Source organism: Halichoeres trimaculatus, unplaced genomic scaffold (assembly GCF_033239565.1).
Source record: "Halichoeres trimaculatus isolate MK-OKI-2021-1 unplaced genomic scaffold, fHalTri1.1 fHalTri1_scaffold_16, whole genome shotgun sequence".
Lineage (NCBI taxonomy): Eukaryota > Metazoa > Chordata > Actinopteri > Labriformes > Labridae > Halichoeres > Halichoeres trimaculatus.
In genome coordinates, this window is record NW_027437194.1 from 16,134,759 (window position 1) to 16,154,620 (window position 19,862).

At 41.5% G+C, this 19,862-nt stretch overlaps 1 protein-coding gene across 2 annotated transcripts in view; it reads right to left on the reverse strand.

Moving 5' to 3' along the window:
- The window catches only part of ptpn13 (protein tyrosine phosphatase non-receptor type 13), a 46,704-nt gene that overhangs the window by 3,652 nt on the left and 23,190 nt on the right, over window positions 1–19,862 (reverse strand). The window contains exons 8-38 of one of the 2 annotated variants that reach the window (XM_074690101.1): window positions 16,801–16,893; window positions 14,180–14,279; window positions 13,489–13,702; window positions 12,642–12,716; window positions 12,392–12,563; window positions 11,953–12,103; window positions 11,411–11,549; window positions 11,098–11,250; window positions 10,421–10,603; window positions 10,174–10,336; window positions 9,483–9,903; window positions 8,825–8,931; window positions 7,556–7,609; window positions 6,974–7,063; window positions 6,747–6,854; window positions 6,505–6,636; window positions 5,933–6,411; window positions 5,434–5,550; window positions 4,528–4,621; window positions 4,354–4,439; window positions 4,101–4,272; window positions 2,339–2,553; window positions 2,167–2,265; window positions 1,705–2,087; window positions 1,463–1,622; window positions 1,221–1,376; window positions 938–1,109; window positions 619–829; window positions 426–511; window positions 285–346; window positions 25–180 (exon numbers count right to left, since the gene is read on the reverse strand). In XM_074690101.1, coding sequence (XP_074546202.1) covers window positions 25–180; window positions 285–346; window positions 426–511; window positions 619–829; window positions 938–1,109; window positions 1,221–1,376; window positions 1,463–1,622; window positions 1,705–2,087; window positions 2,167–2,265; window positions 2,339–2,553; window positions 4,101–4,272; window positions 4,354–4,439; window positions 4,528–4,621; window positions 5,434–5,550; window positions 5,933–6,411; window positions 6,505–6,636; window positions 6,747–6,854; window positions 6,974–7,063; window positions 7,556–7,609; window positions 8,825–8,931; window positions 9,483–9,903; window positions 10,174–10,336; window positions 10,421–10,603; window positions 11,098–11,250; window positions 11,411–11,549; window positions 11,953–12,103; window positions 12,392–12,563; window positions 12,642–12,716; window positions 13,489–13,702; window positions 14,180–14,279; window positions 16,801–16,893 — 5,003 coding nt within the window. Of the gene's footprint in view, window positions 1–24; window positions 181–284; window positions 347–425; window positions 512–618; window positions 830–937; window positions 1,110–1,220; window positions 1,377–1,462; window positions 1,623–1,704; window positions 2,088–2,166; window positions 2,266–2,338; window positions 2,554–4,100; window positions 4,273–4,353; window positions 4,440–4,527; window positions 4,622–5,418; window positions 5,551–5,932; window positions 6,412–6,504; window positions 6,637–6,746; window positions 6,855–6,973; window positions 7,064–7,555; window positions 7,610–8,824; window positions 8,932–9,482; window positions 9,904–10,173; window positions 10,337–10,420; window positions 10,604–11,097; window positions 11,251–11,410; window positions 11,550–11,952; window positions 12,104–12,391; window positions 12,564–12,641; window positions 12,717–13,488; window positions 13,703–14,179; window positions 14,280–16,800; window positions 16,894–19,862 lie in introns of both variants that reach the window. The other variant, XM_074690100.1, reaches the window with a different exon arrangement.

Here is a 19,862-nt window from a genome sequence, read left to right on the forward strand (position 1 = left end):
ATTTTTTTGTCGAACATCACTCACTTTCAGCAGCCTGTCTCCCACTTGCAGTTTGCCCGAGGACTCTGCTATCCCCCCTGGAGTGATGGACTTCACAAATATCCCCCTTTCCCCTCCAATCACTGAGAAACCCAGACCTCCTGTGAATGGCTTCTCCAGATCCAGAGTCAAGATTTCCTCCTGAAAATCAGAAACAAACTTGTGGTTCAAAACATAGGCACTTTCTAAAACTGCAAAGAAATGAATATAGAAATCGGTTAGACAAAATGACAAAGTAAAAGTACCTCTGAGGGACAAAGGGCTGCAAATCCCTCTGCATTTCTCGGATCTTCCCCTATAAGAAACCCTGTTCAAGACAAAAAGACACATGATCAGAGGCAAATTCTCATTTTGCCCGGGTGACACCACAAAGTTCAGAGCCCTACCGTTTATGCTGGGTGAAACTTTGGGGCTGACGTTGTTGTTAAGAAATGAGACACATTTCTGCCCAGGAAACACTGGTCGTCCATCCCTTTAATCCAAAGAAGAATAAAAAGAATAAGAACTATAACTGCTGGTTTTCCACATCCCAAAAGGATTAAGCAACTGAAATTTTTGTTGAGTCTTTTTCTAAACTACCTGGTGGCTTTCAGCGTGAGGTCATCGAGGGAGAGCTCCAACAGTCTGGTGCTCTCACTGAGCGTCAGGTCCTGGGTGGGAGCGCCATTGATGTAATGAATCAGATCAAGTGGTCTCAGGCTGCCCTCCTCTGAGGCCAATGAACCAGGCTGGATGTCTTTCACATACAAGACATTGTAAACACTGTCGCTGCCTCCATCCAGCACCAAACCTGCGGAGGGAAATAAAATATAGAACAAATAAGACCTTTGAGACAACAGGAAGAGTAAGTTTGGTCGTAGGTTGTCCTTAGATCTGGATAATGAGGTCTGTTTCTTACCCAGTGTTTCCTCTCTGCCCTTAAAGCAAATGTCAGGCAGCAGGTGGGCATCTATGGGGGGCTTTGGAGGCTCCAGGACCCTTCCTACAACCAGGTCAACCACACGGGGGGCAGCACGCACCAGATTGACCACCTCAGTGTGGCCCATATTGCTCACGTCTGTGTTGTTTACCTGGAGATGTGGAATAAAGCTCATAAATCATGCTGATACAAACTCTGCCGAAGCATAAACTGAACTATTGTTGGCTGTAGTCAGACTGAATGAGGAGTGGAAGATTTCTACCGTGATCATTCGGTCGCCTGGCCTGAGTCTTCCGTCTCCTTTAGCCGGATCCTGGACGATGTCGTGGATGTAGCACCCATGATCGTTTCCTTTAGTGAGGGTGAAGCCCAAGCTGCCTTTTTCAGACTTCACCAAGGAGACTTTGAGCTCTACGTCCTATCAAGAGAGATCCATCTCAGTGAAATTATTCCTGATATTTTCAAATTACTGCACATCTATTTTTTTCCCTCTGCAGTCCTCACCGGAACAAACTCCTCCATGTCCTGTCCATTCCCAGACACTGTTAGGTTTAGCGGCAGAGGCAAAGGAGGAGGGAGAGGGTCTGGGCTTGGGGCAGTGGGAGAGGAGACCATCGGCTGCGGAGATGATTCCAGATCAGCCATCAAAGGGGACGAAGGGGCTCTGTCCAAACGGCACAAAGGCAAGTTATAAAAGATTTCGGATGATAAATGTATAATAGAACTGTGATTAACTGACTGGGTACCTCCTGCTGAGGTCAGACCTCGTCATTGACAGGTTTGGGGAGTAGAAAGCTGAGTGGGTGCTGTCATCCAGCTGACCAGTACTGTCATAATGCCCCAGTCCCATGTTGCTGCTGGGCGTGTGGTAGACGCTTCGCTCCCACATTTGCTTGCTCTGCTCCACATTGCCTGGGCTAAAGGCTTCTTCCACCTCCTCGTCCCCTTCCGTGCTATCGCTGTAGCTGTTGTGTCGGCCGGGGGTTTTGAGCCGCAGCCTCTCCAGGGCCTCCTCCACGGCACCCTGAATCATGTTACCCTTGGAGTCTGCGGGAGACTTTGCTCTGTCGGAGCTCAGGCTGGACTCTGCCTGGGGCTGCAGCTCCTTCCGAGGAGATGGCATGGGTGTCTGCAAGAGAAGTTAAAATTTAGTTACAGCTACTTGAAAAATATCCAAAAAGAGGTGTGAGTATTTTCTACTGCTTCACCAGAGCTGAAGGATCCATTTCAGGGAGAACGCCATGTTCAGGTCTGCAGAGGACTAAAGTCACCTCCTGTCCAGTTCCTCGCAAGGCTGATATCACCTCCTATTGTACAATCAATCAGTCAGTCAATCTTAAAATAAATATTCAGGTACAAAGGGGGAATAAGTTCACTTACATGTTGAGAGAGACCCTTCAGGGGAGTCTGATTGACTCTCAGGATGACATCGCCCACTTTAATGCGGCCGCTCTCTGCAGCTGGCTGACCAGGAAAGAGCTTTTTAACCCGCACCATGCTGGTGCTGTGCGGCTCATCTGGGACATTCTCCTCCCGACTGAAACTGAACCCGAGCCCTGATGTGTTCTTCAGCAGGCACACGTCAAACACGTTATCTGGAGGGACAAAGGCATGCAGGTACAGCTGAAAAAGGTGCTCTTTGTTAGCACAGATGCGGTGGGGGAATAGGAGCTGAATCAAACAAGAGACTGGGACAAGAGCCAGAGATCCTAATCTGATTCGAATCTGAAAAATCAAATCAAGTAGGAAACTACAAATAATACCATAATAAGAATACACAAGTCTAACTTTAGATTAGGAAAACAAGAAAACAAGAAAGCAAAATGACTTAACTTCACACCAAATCATCAACTCTGAAGATAAGTCCCCATTGAGAAAATGACAATACATAGAGACGTGTTTCTATCACTGGTAATGTAACCCAGAGTGCATCGCTGACATTTTTTGTACACTACATTAGAGAAACTTTAAGGATGTAAACAGAATATTTAGTGAAAAGACTGTATAAAAAGATAGACCCCATTAGAGTTAGCAAAAAGTAGTATATATCCCCCCCCCGCTTTTAAAAAGACTTTAGTCCACACGCAGCGGGCAAATCTGCTGCTGAGTGTGGCTCGAATCATGCCAAACCCATAATGGGCAGTGTTTTCCAGCTGTAAAACCCATGCCAGCCAATCAGAATGAGCCCCTGTTGCTTAGCTGTGACGTTTGAGAACCATAAAACTCTGTTTACATGAAACCATGAAACTGGAGCTTTCCAAAATCGTCATAGCTGCGGTTTCGTGTGGACGACAGACGTAAACGTATAAAAATGTATGCAGTTTCCCAAGTACCTGGCTACGTGTAGACATGGCCTCAGTCTACGCCCTGTAGATAGATTTGTCTTAGGGATGCACAATATTATCGGCACAATATCGGTATCGACTGATAAAAGCTTAAAATCACGTTTAATGGTATCGGCAAATATGAAAATTTCTGCCCACAGGCACAGACAATAAGGTACTATTCAGTTAGGATTATTATTATTTTCCATCTGAAAAATAAGCTCCTTAAATAAAATGTAGCACTTCATTTATTTGCACTGCAGAGCTCTGTGTCTGTCACCAGGTTGTTACAGTAGCTCTAAAATAATCAAATGCAACTTGGTCATGTTTAAAAATGCATTGTACATTTAAAGTTCAATTATTTTTCTGTATTTCAATACTGAATGACTTGAGTTTGAAAAAATAATACATTTCTTATTTATGGTAAAATCAAATGTTTTTTGTCTTGTTTTATGTGTGTTTCTTAAACAAATAAGACCGTCACAATAAGAGTAACATATAAATGCCAGTACAGGATAGACTTAGCTTTCTTTACAGTGAAAAAAACAAACAAACTTGTGATTATCGGTATCAGTATCGGCCAAAAGGGGTTTCGATATATCGGCATATCGGATATCGGCAAAAATCCAATATTGTGCATCCCTTTGTGCATTCATTTGTCTTTTCAATGAAACCAGGAATACTAAGAAATAGCGTCCAGAATTACCCATTTGATTTGCGCAGAAAATCACATTTTGGATCATTGAAAAAGTCCTCACAGGGTTGTCAGATTCAATAATCTGACAACCCAGGAAGCCTTTACTCTCCTCACATCTCACCTTCTGTAATAAAGCTGTACTCTGGTTTCTCTTTGACCCCAAGCTGGTGCTCGCTGTTGTGGATCTGGTCTCTCTCAGTGCCGGTGGAACCTGGTGGCGTGCGCTGAGGTGTGAGGGGAGCGTGGATACTGTCTGCCGGCGGATGGCCTTTCTCCAGCAGCAAGTGCACAGTCTGAGGGAGAGAAATTGATTTGATTTGTGTGGACGAGTAGAAAGCATTTTAACAGCTCAGCAGCAAAACGACTTTCCTCACCTGCCCAGTGTCCCGAAGAGCCTCCACTGCTTGCTGATGTGTCGCTCCATCCAGACTTTTCCCGTTTACAGCTACGACACGATCACCTGAGCACGAGACAGATTTAAAGAATGAAAACAGATGAACATGACCATGAGTTTATGTACTACTCTGTCTAAATGTAACACTTCTCACCTTTCTGTATCCTCCCATCCAGCTCAGCTGCTCCTTTGGGGATGATGGCTTTGACGTAGATTCCTCCATGCCGAACAGTCGTGTTGACTCCACCCTAAGAAAAGAGAACACCTTTAGGTCTCAGCAGCTGATGAGGATACAGCTGATGAAGATTTTTCAATGGGGGTTTGATGGCAGGAGGGGAATTCTTTTTCCCATTTGGTATAAATGCTTTGTCTAAACTGTAGGTGCAAAATACCAACACTGTGGTACCTGAAGTGAAAATATCAACCAAAGCTGATCAGAGGGGTGTATATCAAGCCCTGTCTCTCAGCTCAGCTGTGGTTGATCTTTCTCATTATTCCAAGTACAAGTTGGACAAAACATTTATCAAATCACAATGATGAATCTGTCGACAGTGAATCAGAACACTGTGATGTTAAACACAAAGGGACTATCTAAATAATCAGAGACAAGTGAAAATCTGTTTGGTTTCCATTTGGTGATGATGATCATGATAATGAGTTTATTGTGAAGTTTTGTCTTGCTCACACATGAAAACACTAAATCACTGATTATTCTGAGCTCTTGAAGTGACAGAGCCTCTGGTTTCAGACTTACAGTTGAGTGAGTTATTTGATGTTAATAAAAGAGAGAAATGTTTAGTGGCACTCGAGTGAGTCACTCTGTAGTCCACAGCAAATGTAGGAAACCCTGGTCAAGTTTAGACTCCTCACTAACCACATTATTTGACTGAAAAGGTGAGCGTGTCAAAAAGATAAAGCAAGAGCCTCCAGATGTGACAGCATGCAGCGTGAAGAAAGCAAACCAACCCAAGCCACATGAATACAAACAAACAACACTGATGAGATGAGGGGGGGAAAGGGGGCAAAACAAAGAGAGGGTGAAAACCTTGCCGAACAGTACCGTGACACTTATGCCCAGGCTGCTGTCCTTTTTGGACAGCTCAACGTCAAATAGTTCTCCTGGACGGAGACTATTGACCCCTGGGGCATTACCGTTTAAATTTTCCATGATGTATTCCTGCAAACAGAGAACAGGGTATTAAGTTGAATTATCACAAGCTGGAACATGCAGAAAGAGAAAAAAGAGACTAAGGGAGGGTGAGGAAGCTGGTCTTTGTTACGCTGAGAAGAGCATGCTGTTTAAAGGTAACAAACTGGCCTTCATTGACATTGTATATGCAATGATAGGCAAAGGTTATATACAGGAGGCAGTTAGTTGTGCAAGGCTCCTGACGTGCTATGGTTGAAGTTCTCTCGTTAACTCAAGTTGATTTTTTTTTTTGCTCCATCAGGAGAAAAGAAATTTGCTTTTGTGGTTTGATTCCTAAATCTTCTGAGTGAAGAAGCTTTAATATCATAGGATGTTAAAAAGCAAACATACAAAGACACTAAGACCGCACCTTTTTTACCATGAGTTTCTCTTGACTTGAATAAGTCTCCTCGTCCATGTCTGAATCCCCCCAGTCCGAATGCTCGGAAACTTTAGGAACTTCAGACACTTTAGGTTTTCTGGTTTTGGGTGGCAGAGCTGGAGGCATCAGATCCGAACTGGCACTGCTAGCTTCTGTTCTGGGTGCAGCAGCGGGACCACTTTTAGCTCTTTCAAGACACTGATGAAGATCAACAACTGGAGCTGGAGCTGGAGGAGGTTTGCTGATTTTAGTAGCATTGCTCATCCTGGTACCAGGATCCTGTGGAGTGAAGACGATGAGGTGGTGGACTGGGGATGAGGAGGATGATGGTGTGCCAACACTTTGTAGAGGAGGGACAGGGCTTGTGGTTCCTGCCTTCTCTTCTGAGCTATCAAAGCCAGGATCTCGTCTCTGTGTGGAGTTAAGGGCTGCTGAAGAAGAGTAGGGGGCATAGCCTGAGGGGGATTCTGTCAAAAAAAGAAGAGGAAAGTATTTTAAGACAATCAAGTGTGATACAGAAGAAAAAAAACTAAAATACAGACAGGTTATCCTGCCTTTACCTTTGTAGAGTCTCTCCTTAGGCCGGGACACAACCAGATTCACTTCATCAGGAGCATTTTGGAGGAAATCAACTGTGGTGGCATGTGACAGGCCATAGAGGTTCACATCATTTACTGAGATCAGACGGTCACCTGCAATAGGACAAAAAGTTACAAACATGACAAACTTACAACTTCTTTCATATATTTTGATAAAAACATAGCATCGAAGGAAAGAAGAGTAAAGAAGAGTGATGTCCTACCAGGTTTGAGGCAGCCACTGACATCAGCTGGGCCTCCAGGAGTGACAGAGCTAACGATGGTGCCGAGATCCATACGACCAGAGTTTTCTCCTCCAACAACCTGGAACCCTGGAGGAAACACAAAGACACAAACAAATGTTAGAAAAATTACACAATTTATAACTGCTGTCAACTGTGACAGCTGAGAAATGGCAAAAGAAGACTGAGTGAAGAGGAAAAACACTCACCAAGGCCGTACTTCACATCTTTCTTCAGGTGAACAGTTGTGATTTCTCTCTCTGGAGACGGTAAGGCACTGAGCTTCTTAATGAGTGAATCTGCAACACAAAGATGTAGGATTTCATTTCTAACTGTTGCATATCCCAGTATTTCTTTTTCAACTTGTACATTAATCAAGCCAGCCTGAATGCATTTATCTCCATTGTTACTATAAATCAGCCCACGCAGGCATTTGTTGCTTAAGGGCCCCTACTTGAGATAAAGAAGGGTTAAGCTCGGATGAAAAGAAAGGTCACGAGTTCAGTGCAAAGCATGAAGCTATTAAATGTTGGGACCGAGGCCAGTTTCACAGACAGGCTGCAGTGCAGAGAGGACAAAGACTCATTTCTGCATTATATAAGGCCGATTTGGAACACAGATTGTTTTTATCTTCATGCTTGACTGTTCATCATTCAGCATATGGTACAAAGGATTCCAGATGATAATTAGGATTGATGTAAACTGAGAATTTATCTTCTGTTCTTTGACAATACACTGCACATACAGTTGACAGAACCCTTTATTTCAAATATTTAGAGAAAGAAACATACCATTGACTGAGGCTGGGGTTGAAGGCGTTTCAGAGGAACTGTGCATACTGACACCTAGGAAACAGACACAAAAGCTCAGCGTGGCTGTTATGGCTAGACTAATGTCTAATATCTAATAATATCCAAGCAATAGTTAGTAAATAAGTAAATAATATCTGAGCATGTGTATGAGGAGCTCTACATGTTCACAAGCTTCTCAAACAGCTGAGCAAAATGCATATTATAATGACTTAATAGGATACCGATATTACGCTAGTGTGGAGTTCAGGACACATTAAAGAGGCATGAGGATGGAGGAACTTTGTTATGGTGCTGTTGGCAGTGTGATGTATGAGTGGCTAAAGAAAATGAGTATTCTCAAAAGAAATTAAAACAATAGTTTAAAGTTAAACTGAAGATATTTTATTAGGAATGCACCAATCTGCCATTTTAAGTCCCAATACTAATACTGATACTTGGGCCTTCGTACTGACCAATACTGATATCAGTTTTAATTTAACAACCTCTATTTCTTAAGATGAAGATGTGACTGTAAATTATGTCTTTGCAACTTCTAATTCTAACTTTGTGAGCCAAAATGGAATAAAATAAATCTAAACTGACTTTTTATTAAGTGATTATAAATGTGTAAATGTATGGAGAGAAAATCTCCAGTAGGATTTACAGTTTAACAGTTGCTGTCAGAGTCGTTGGTAAAAGAAACGTGAAATACCTCAAAACTGCTGAGCTGCTGCAGTTACCTTCCTTCATGATATATTAACTCTGCTAAATTAAAATGCACAGACCTAATGATATAGTGTGTGTACACCATAGAACACACAGAGGAACAACTGAGTGGATCTGAATAGATCTACACTATGGATTGTCCCTTTATCACAGACATCTGATCTAAATGTTTGAGTCTGTATCAGAATCATTCCTGACAACAGGACTGGATTCATGCATCCCTAAAAAATACTAAAAGTTAAAGAGCAGAAACTTCTTGATACATGATAAATAAGTAAATTGTATAATGAAATGAGAGTAACATGTTAAATATGAGAAGTTATGAAGAAAACCAGTTTTTATTGTACAATGTTGGCTAGCCACCCTTTTGTCAAACCTTTAAGTTTCTCTTACTTTGAAAGTAATTCAGTTGTAAATAAAAGTGGCCTTTAAAAGAACACTAATATTTGACTGTTAGACTTTAATTCATTTGTTTTATTTAGATTATCAACTAAAAGTTACAGAGCTCAGACACTTCATCCTTCCCAGCATCAGCATCCTTACCCACAACATAAGCCTGCCCACTGTCCTCTAAGGAGGAAGAGTCTGACTCCTTCTTGGACACGCTGCGACTCCAGGCTGGACTGCTGTGGGGCACCGTGCCGAATGATCTAAGAAGAAGAGCAAAGCCATAATAAGACAACCTTTTTCACTCAGCATGATTTATATCTTTATAGTCTTACTCATATCTTCTGGCAGAGGGAGCAATTTATACAAAAATAGAGTTTGTGGCTTTTTAAAAGCACACACCAGTGGGCATAATCACACATAAACAAAAACACAGACACAAAGGCCCACATGCACCCACACACCCAGTCCCCCAGAGGATTAATTAGAGAGTGGAGGTGGAGGTTGAGTGCTCTGTGTCTCAGTGGTGTTACAGGGGACTCGCTACAGGGACTGCAGCTCTGCCTTAGTAACATAAGAGCGTCTTAAAGTGAGTCTGGAAACTTTACAGAGAGAAAACTAATAAACACAAGATGTCATTTCCTCAGCTGTGTTTGAAATAAGGCTTGAAAGAGGGTGACAGATTTCATTAGGCATTAGAGTCGCTGTTGAGTTTCATGGACGGTGCAGTGATTAAAAAAAGCAACCGACAACACAGACTGTGACATATTTAAGGGTAATCTGGTTTTTGCACATTTCACTCTGTTACACTCACTTGTCCTGTTGTGTATTGAGAGAGTCTGTATCTGATCCAGTTCTGTGCTGCTGCATGTGAGAGGCCATTTGGTTTGCTGGTGGCTGACTCATCCTGACATTTAGCTGGTAAGACTCAGGCGCTCGATGCTCCAGAGACTCCTGTGCGAGGTTGTGGTGTGAGCGGCTCATCGTCAGCGGGTTGGAAAGGGCGGTGGAGGCGGCTGGATGGAAACCTGGAAAACGAAGCTCATCTTGGACCAGTATAGGGCCTGATGGGGCCTTGTTGAGGGCCACTTCTGAGTAGGAGATCCGCTTCAGGTGGTCTGGGTTGGAGCGAGTGGATAAGCGGGGGCCCAGGCTGCCTGAGCTCACTGCTCTGGCCACTGAGTCTCTGCTGTGAGGGTCTATGGGATACTGCAAGTTGCTCAGAGGGCTGTTCTCTAGAAAACAAAATAACGAAAACTGTTTATTAGTTCTGACATGTTTGTTCATTTATAAATATAAATAAAATAAATATAGCAACAAGGAAAATAAATAAATGGGAACTTCCACAGAGCTTAAGTCAACTTCAAACAGAGTAGTTAGCTGGTGTTGACAGTTGCAGGATGTCTTAGTAAGTAGAGTGTCCACTTGGTGAAATATATTGACATCCTGTTGTCCAAACACTGACGTCTGTTTGCATGAACCCCACCTCTCTGTCTTTCTCCTACCTAGTTCCTGCAGCTCCTGGTTGTTTTGGCGTGCCTTCATCTGCAGGTGGAACTTGTGCTGATCAGAGCAGAGCTGCAGCAGATACTGACACGTCTTGTTGCTGTCTGTCTGAAACTGGTGCTTGATCCCGTCTGAGGTGTTCTGAAGGCAAATCTTCTTCTTCTGCAGGATGAGGAGTGAAATAAATAAGTTACAGTGTGGAGTGAAGGGGCTCAGTTAGAGTGAATGAATTAATAAAGGACGTACCGCAAAGGAAATCTTCTTTGTCTCCCTCCAGGGGAACCTTAGCACCGCGGTGCGATTTCCGTTAAGGACTTCAAAGATGAGCACCCCCTTGGAGAAGACACCCATCATTATGCCAGTCTGGGACCTTTTCTCAGGAAGCACACGGTGGAAATGGACACCGTACTCTGTCAGCCTCTGGCTCACCTTGAAAGCAAAACAGAAAGACACTTACAGTTTCATTTTTATGTGTTGAAGACAGAGAAGAGAATTGTGTTTTAAAGCAGATTGTAACGGAAAATTGATCTTACTATGTAGAGAAGAGATCTTTCATGACAAATTTACACTTGATGAAATGATTTTTACAGATTTAACATGATCTGTTTATATTATAACAAATGAATAGTGGCTATATTAGCGTTTCCACATTTCCATCTTATTCTATGAAGCCAAGTCACAGCAACATATGCGTTTGTTTGTCGTCGTCTTTACCCAGACAAGGCCTCTCTTTTTTAGCTTACCCTCCATGAGATTAGTGTAATGTTTCTGTCCTCACAGATAGGCCATAAATAAACAGTTTAACTTAAAAAAAAAGACAATAAATAAATAAATAAAGGAAAGAAAGGCTTTTGCTTAAACTGCATTTAAAAAAAAAAGAAGTATAGCAAGATGAGAAAGGTTTTTGTTGCATCTATGTTTACCTTGAGAAACTCGAACTCTGCCTCAGTGTCAGAGGCTCCATAATAGTTGCTGTGAAGTTTGGGCAGCTCCTCTTTGATAGTCATCTGGTTCACCTTATCCAGGACTGAGGCCGGCAGGTAGTGCTCCAGTCTGAAATAAGTCTTCCCATGGAGCTGGGGTGCAGATGTTAAAAGTGTTAATTTTCAGACTCATGTGTTTCTTTGGGAGTTTCTCATTTGACATATGCAATAAAATCAAAGATATTAAAGTTTAACGAGGCAGGGAAGATTAACAGTGGGCTTTGGTTGTATCTGTGTCAAAACAAGCTGATACCTCAGGTTGGTAGTTGCTGAATTCAGCTTGCAGCGCCAGTGAAGAGAGCAGCATGGCATTTTCTGTGTCACATCGCACCCTCTCCTCCAATATGTCCTTCCTTAGCTGTAGGTAGTACTGATGTTTGGTCATAGCATGCCTGTTAGAAAAAAACAAAAAACAAAACAAAGAACTGTTAATATTTGTTTGTAGATGTCCTCAAAATCAAGGCTTATACTGATACTTATGCTTCGGAGATCCTACACGGCCAATCGTCAGTCCTGATAAATTCTAATGTACTTAATATTCTACTGGTAGTTTTTCCAGTAGTTTCCTGAGGCATGTATAACAAACTGAATTTGTGATCTTTCTCAGAGATGGTGTAACACAGCCCACACTTTCATGTTTGGCCATGAAAACAAATCAGTTTGAAAAAATCTCTCCTCTCTGAATCAGCTGTTTGGGAAACTAGCTTCCAGCACTGAACTGACATAACACAACTGATGCACCTACAGCACAGCACGATAAAAATCATTCTGCATCAGTTCAGATCAGTGTCTTACTGTATGAGGCTGACGTCATCCAGGAAGAATTTGATGCGTAAAAACAGATTAAAGGGGATGTCCAGTTTCTTCTTTTTAGGGTCCTCCTTCCATCCCTCGGGAGCAACTTTGGTGAGTTTGGCATCCGGATCAACGAAGAAAAACTCATTATCTGTGTGTAATATTGTTTTGAGGAGGGGAGAGAGGTGGCAGAGTGTGAGGGGGATTCATCAGTAATGTCTGTCTGCTTGTGGACACATGGGCTTTGCATCTTTAATGAGAGCGTAGGTGTAGAAAATGAGTTTAGATGGAAATATCATTAACCTCCATGCACACTGATTCTCATCTTAGCTTGACAAATATTTTATGCCTTGCATTTAAAAGGAGGGAAGTTCCATCTAGAAGTTGCTCTACATGTCCCTAACAAACTACAAACACACACAGGAGGACCATATCCTACCTTTGAGGTATGCAAGGCTGAAGAGATGGTGCTCCACAAGCCCGATGTGGGCAACCACCATATCGAGAACGTCTTTACACACTGCCTTTATGTCACAGCTCAGCTCCAGCTTTTGGCTGTTCAGCAGCACCACACCTACTTTCCTCAGCACCTCCTCCACCTTCCCACGTTTCTGGGAAGAAAAGAGTTTGACAGTTTAATGATGAAGCAGTGTTTGAATACAATGAATCACACTATTTCAGCGCTTTACCATGATTGATGAGGGGACAGATAAGGCAACAGGGGGCTCACTGGCCATCTTCACAAACTCAGGCCCATGGAAATTCTGCCGTGGTAAGAAGATAAGGAGTGTGTTAATGAGAAAATCTTCATTTGTAACTGATAATCCCAGAGGATTATCTCCAGACTAATCTAATTGTTGCATGCAACAAATATAGATAAACAATATATCTTAAAACTTGAGATTGGGACTAAGAACGTGTCGTGGGACTTTTTAAGGTGTTGGACACTTCCTTGTTTGTTCTCTTGTGGAAATCATGTTTCATAAGACGTAGAAGAGCAAGATTCTTTTGCTCTGAGATGTTTTATTTTTCTTACAAACTTGTAACCCTCAAATCCAGATTTATATAAATCAAAAATTGACCATGAACACACTGCAGTGAACGCCTCTAACAGTATAATTCCCCTACTTGTATAATTGATGTACCGTGTTTATAGTTTACTGCCAGCATCAGCGCATTTGCTGCCATGTTTACCACTTGTGTTAACACGTATTCAGTTTGTGATAATGTCATAAATCACTCCATACCCTCAAAAAATCCCACAAGTCCCACAATCCCATACATTTGTAATCACCATCAATTATGTATTCCAGTCAGCAATTTTGAGTCTACAGAACATCCAGTGAGCACAGTGTCAAAAATCAACTTGCAGATGAGGTCGTGCAGGATAAAATAATATACTCGTCATCAAATACTGTGCAAACAGAGACTTAAAGAATAAAGGGGGTTTGGAGATTGAGTGTTTGTGCCTGGTTGGGCGCTCTTTTTTGATTAATGAGGTTTAATGTAAACAGAAAATAAGACCCAAATAACAACCTTGGGTTTGCGAAATGGAACAGAAGAGTTGTAAGGGTCCCGGAGATCAAGCAAGGAAGTGCGAGGTGGTGCCAAGGGCTCGTCGGTGGGGTAAAGGTTAGCTCTGGACAGCCTGTTGACCAGGTTGGCCTGGAGCCGCAGCACCTCCTCCTCCTGCTTCTGGAGGAGCAGCTCTGCTCCGACCAGGCCATCATCAGCTGCTCCCTCATACTGCCTACAAGGAGAAGATTAAAATAGATAAGGACGAGAATTTTGTTTCAAACAGGATGCCTTTTTTAAATGCACATTTTCACACATAAAAGATAAGATGTGTTTTCTCTGAGCATCAGGGGGAAGCAGATGCTCTGTGAAATGAGACAGAGCTAAAAGAAAACATGGTTATTCTGCAACAGCAGCAGCCAGTTCTCCGTAATGCCAGAGATTAGAGAGATGGAGATTGCTGAATGTGGATGTCACGTTAGATGACCTCACTAGGGAAGCATGGGGCTGACCCTGCTGTGCCACACCAGCTGTGTGTGTGTGGTCCAGAGGAGTAAAAAAAGGGACAGAAGCTTTAGTGTTCTGCAAAGCGCATGAATTTAACCAAACCCTTGTGCAATAACACACAACTGCTCTGTACACATTTCCTATATTGCATCCTGGAATAACTGTCACAGAGGTAATTTCCCTAATTAAATTATGTGTGTGTTACCTGAGTCTGTGTGCGTTGTGACTCGTCAATGACAGCGCATCATGTTCGGTGGAAAGCGCCAGCTGGGATCCATATCTCCTCACATCACCTGGTTTCTTCACTGTGAGAAAATATGAGATTATTGGCAAAGGAACACACAGGACTAGATTTTGGTGTCGTATGAAAACAATCAAAACCTCCTGAAGAAGACACCCACGCCAGTGCAAATGTACATGCATGAGCATGTGTCGAAGCCGTGGGAAGAGTTATGAGACGGTTAAACCAGGTCAAACCAACACACAGCTTTAGAGATTTGTTGGAGAGGGTTGAAATTGTGGACAAAAGATTACAAAGTGTGTCAAACTCTACTTTGAACAGTTTCCAAACCGTAGTTGTGATTTATTTTGCATTTAACTTGGAAGTAATTAAGGCAGAAATTCCTTTTGGAACATGTTTGATATGTGTCAGCCTTTTTCCAAATAAAACTGGCTGGTTTCCTCTAGTGCAGCAAAAACTCCCTACAGCTGTCTGAGCTCACTGTCAGACTCAAAGGATTCGGAAGAGTGTGAAATGGAGTCTGGGTGTTCTGCGTTTGACCCTTGCTCTAACTCAACGGTTGTGAAAAGTTTGAGAATATAATCTCAATCAATTTAAGTCATTCTGAAAACTAAAACACATGTGGCAGACGGTCAGACGTGGCTCAAAAGTATTTCTGTTACTTAATCCTGAAACCTTAAAACTGAGCTGATTAGTTTTTTCCTTAGATTTGTTCACCACCTGAAACTGTAGCCCAGCCAGTTTCCCACATTACTTCAGGACTGTCTGTGAAGGTATGTTGCCTTGTGCAATCTTTCATAGCAAAGAACATGACCTAATTTTATCACCCGCACCTGGAGCGTAGCTGAGAGACACTGACGTGGTGGTTACCTGGAAACAGCTTAAGGAACTTTCTAATTTAGAGCAGTGAGTGGATCTTTGCTATTTCTGCCTAGAAAAAAAGTTTCCCATGTTGCTTGGCAGTTTATCAGCAGGGAAGCTGAGTTTGAGCGCTCGTTGTTCCAGGTGTAAATCAGCTCTTCAGTAGACAAATAAGAAAAGCAGCTGGAACAGAAAAATGAAAAGCATATAGTCCCAGTGTTTTGTTGAGTCACCTGTAGTACAAACTGTACTATTAATATCTGCTGAAAGCCAAAAATTAAGAAAAAAACAGTCTTACTTTCTAACTTTATTCATGCTTTGGTGTGTTAATTAACCTGTTTTTAGAAAATTTGTATTGAGATTAAGGTGTGATGGGAAGGGTCTTTTTGATTATACCTCAGCTGCATGTGCCAAGATAAGTAATTTATCTGAGTGTACACCTTCCTCCTGTTACTGAAACTCTGCACTTATGGAAAAGCTGACACACAGTAAACCATAAAGCAGGGGTGTCCAAATTGGGCGTGGGCCGCTAATAAAATTTGCTGGACGATACAGTGTCCCACGGTTATTGGTGATAAATGGTATAATTGACAATATTATTTTGAGACCAAACTAACTTTTAGTATAAAATAATACATCATAACAATGCAGTAAACCCTTTAAAATGCAATAAAATTGTATTTCTCATGGCTATTAGTACAAAAAACGTGCTCAGATGCTGAGAACGATGCACAGAATGAACCCTCTGCGCCCCTGCTCCCAGTCTCTGGATCTCCCTCCCACCAGATTCGTGACATTGGCTCATTGAATATTTTAAAATCCAAAACTCATCTTTTCCGCCTTGCCTACTAAATCTGTTATCCATCATATCTTTTAAATCAATTGTTTTAAACTTTATATATATACATTTTTCTTTTTAAACTTTTGTTAAGGTTTTGTACAGCGTCCTTCGGTGTCTTGAAAAAAATATATTATTATTATTGTTGTTATTATCCAGCTTGTTTGGAGGTGAAAGATGAGGAAAACAAACACCCATGTGCATGTACACTGAGGCCAGCAAAATTAGTGAGCTCATGTTATTTATCATATGAGTAATTGATTTATTGACTATCGTCCCAGGCCTGGTTCAAACTTTTTCAAAGAGGGCCAAACTTGATTTTATAGAAGTGCTCAAGGACCAGCAAGCTCTTGCTGACATATTTATAAACTGTGAAAAAAAAACAATGTCATGAAAGCTCTATTAGTGAATATTTCTTCAAGTGATTTCTCATCGCTAAGTGTGGTCAAACATCCTTGCGCCATCATTAAAGACTCATGAAATCAAACCTCATCTCTCCCCCAGTTGTCTCAATACCAGATGATAAGTTGTCAGTTTTCTGCAGCGCTACCTGTTGTTTAAACACCAACAAACTCTGCTTCTTATTAAAGAAACTGTTCTCCATTAGGGGGCAGTATGGGAATAATATGCCTAAATTTTTTAATGGCAGGATCAGGATCTGAATTTTTTCAGGATTGCTTTTAAGGATGTTTTTAACAACTTTTTTAGCCCCAACTAATTCTTATCCAGCATTTAAGTAGCCTATGCACAGTCCAAATTTAGTTTTGTGAGAAGTTACCGGATAAACTTTTTTTTTGTCCACTTGACAGAAAATGCGTAAATTTCACTGCCACAATAAAACACTGTAAGCTAAAAGCTGGGGGTCATATCATTATATCATCATTACCTTGTCTGTATTCTGGGTCAGAGGAAGTCACTGATGGGCTTTCGCTTGACGAGCTGTAGTCACTGTGGTACCTCTGATGAGTGTGGACTGGGTCTGGGGAAGAGAAAGACCATCAGCCCACTTTTTCTTAATAACATAACAGGAGCCATGCAGCACAGTGAAACAGGATGTTGTTTTATGTGAGACGACAAACGGAGAAAATCAAATTCTTCATGCACATGAGGCAACCCAAAAATGGTGGTTAAGATGCTGTTTGTGAGGAATGCTCAAGTCAAGTAGTTTCCTCCTTTTACAAAACTCAAATGTTCTTTCATCTTTTTTAGAGAGCAGGTCGGATGACAAGTGTTTCTTCTTTACAGGACTCTCTTCAAATCCTACCCAGACCAAATGTCACCACAAACCAGTAGACCGGGTAACACAAAGCAGGTATTAGTCATGCTGTTGGTAAACACTCAAAATGAAAGACATATGTAACGTAAGTGTACCCAGGCATGCCTCCTGACAGGCTGGAGAGCCATGTGTTCAGGGTGTAATCTGTACAACCAAAGTAAGAACAAACCAGCACACCACAAATATTTGCTTCTCTCTTGCCAATTCTTCATAGTCTCAATTAAAAGTTGAATCTTAGGTGGTACAGGAAAACAACATAAACAAAAGCTGAAACAGTCTAAGCCCAAGCCTGATGTGTCATGTGTTTGGCTGCTTGCTGCTCAGAACTTGAAAGTCTTGCTCTTCAGTATCAGCTGCATAGTTTGAATGAGTTACATTCTCCAGTCATTGCTCAGGGTTTAGTTCAGATGAGTTTCACAGAGGAACAGACTCATCTTTGTGAGGACGCATCACAAGTGAAAAAAGCAAGGGGTTCCAGCGAAAGACTGGAATGATACTCAGAAGTAAGACAGCTGGTGAGAATGGTTAGTCAAAAAAGTTTTCTTAAAGTCACATTGGATGAAAATGTGAGGAAAATGTTCAACCTGGCAACAGAAGTGTTCTGGTCTCCATGAGTAGTCTGAAACTTACTGCTGAATTGTGACAACAATTTATTTATCTCTTTGAAAAACAAAAAAGGTTTTCAACTGTAGCTAACAACTTGGGTACAGATTAAAGTGGTCATCTTGGGAAACAAATCTGTGTGACGATGTTTAGAAAAAGTCAGTTAGAGTTTAGTTATCCTAGTCTCTATAAAAAGCTAACTATAGTCTCTGAGTGGTGTTTGGTGTTGATTGTAGGGACACCTGTGGCCAGAATCTGTTGTGTTTTTTTAACCTTCTTTTTAAAACTATTGTTCAAGACAACATCTTATAGGATGCAAAGCAACAAGGTAATATACTTACTGTACTTTTGAAGCTGGCTGTAATGTGTAACGTTGGCGAATTCTGGTTATGTCATGCCAGTGCTTATCTACCAACTCCAACCTCACCAAGCAGAGCTCATGTAACCTTCTCTGCCGTAAATGGATTCTCATGCTCTTGGGAAAATCCAAGCCCAACAATGAACTCTGAGAAATAGCTTTTAGAGATTTTGGTGTTTATAATCCCACTTTAAATCATGGACTATTAACAGGCAAATAGGAATGGTCACCTTTCACATTTGAAATGATACGGTACCAATGGCATGTAATCGGTATTGGTACTCAACAGTACCAAATTTCGGTACTTTTTTGTGTTAATGTGGTAAAAATGTCAAATTGTTTGATAAAATTTTTTTTTTTTTTCTCAATTTAACATATCAATTCTTCAATATTTATAACCTTGCAATGCTGTATTCATGTCCAGCATGGAAAATCGCCTACTCTTCCACTCCCTCACAATCACAAGGATGCGTTTAGGTACCTAAACATGGTACCAATCGATTTTATGTGAATTGGTTCCTGGTACTTTTGACTGAATTCGGTCGGTACCTATAAAAGTACCTAATTCGGTATCCATCCCGACAGGCAAATATATAAAAATCATATTATTTAAAGATCCCTTAAAAGACCTCACAGGGCCTTCGTTTTCCTTACCTCAGCAAAAGTTTGCATTTTCGGATCTTGCAAATATGGATCATGATGTGACTTCAGCAGACTTAAGACCTGATAATTGTGAATAAATCTAAATAAAATCTAAGATAACAAATAAAAGAAGTTTAAATGTGCAACCTTGAAATAGCAGAATGTACAAACCGTGAGATACAGAGGTTTTGTTCTTTCTCAGTTGCCCTGAGATCATTTAGTCACAGCTGAATAGAAAAATTAACACTGATAACTTTCGTTTAACATGAATGCTCACTAAACTACTGTGGGAGTTTGAGGGTTTGCCTGAGGCCCTGATCAGATAAAAGTGTAACATAAAGTTCCTCCTCTGTGCTCCCCACCCTCTGGCTCATATAGTCCATTTGCCAGGAAGTATAAGATGTTACTAAACAGATGAAGACAAAAGATCTCATAAAGGGATGAGTGAATGGGATGATTCTCTTAATCCCTCCCTCTTCCAACACAATCGTGCTATTGTAAGCAGCTGGTATGCACTCACGTACTCACAGATTCACAAGACATGAGTGTAAGAAAAGAAGAGGAGGATTCCAGCCTTTGTCAGCATGTATGGGATAAAATTAAATAAATATGTGAGGAAGCGCATAAGATTGAGTTTAATTACAGTTCAAGACTCTACCTCCACTCTGTTGCACGAGTATTTTTTTTCTTATTTTCACACAAAAACTGTCTGTTTTATTTTTATATACACAGAGGAGTCTCATTTCCTTCCTTTACCTATCTTTTCACCCTGTTTCTACTCTTCCCTTGTTTCCCCAAAGATCCGGCATCTCTGACACCTCCACATGACGTTCTTGCAAGCACACAAATCGCCTTCATAGGCCACAGCCTTTCAAGCTGAGAAGAGACACAAACCCAGCCTCTGAGGTTATTTCACATCTGGTGGTCCCAGTGAGACAGAAGAAAGCGTCGACAGGAAGGAATAATAGTTACAGAAAATGTCAAGTTCCCTCCCTTTCTAAGTCAGCATGAGTCAGTAAAACAACATTTAGCACTGATTTGAGAAATTGCAGGCACAGAAAAACCATCC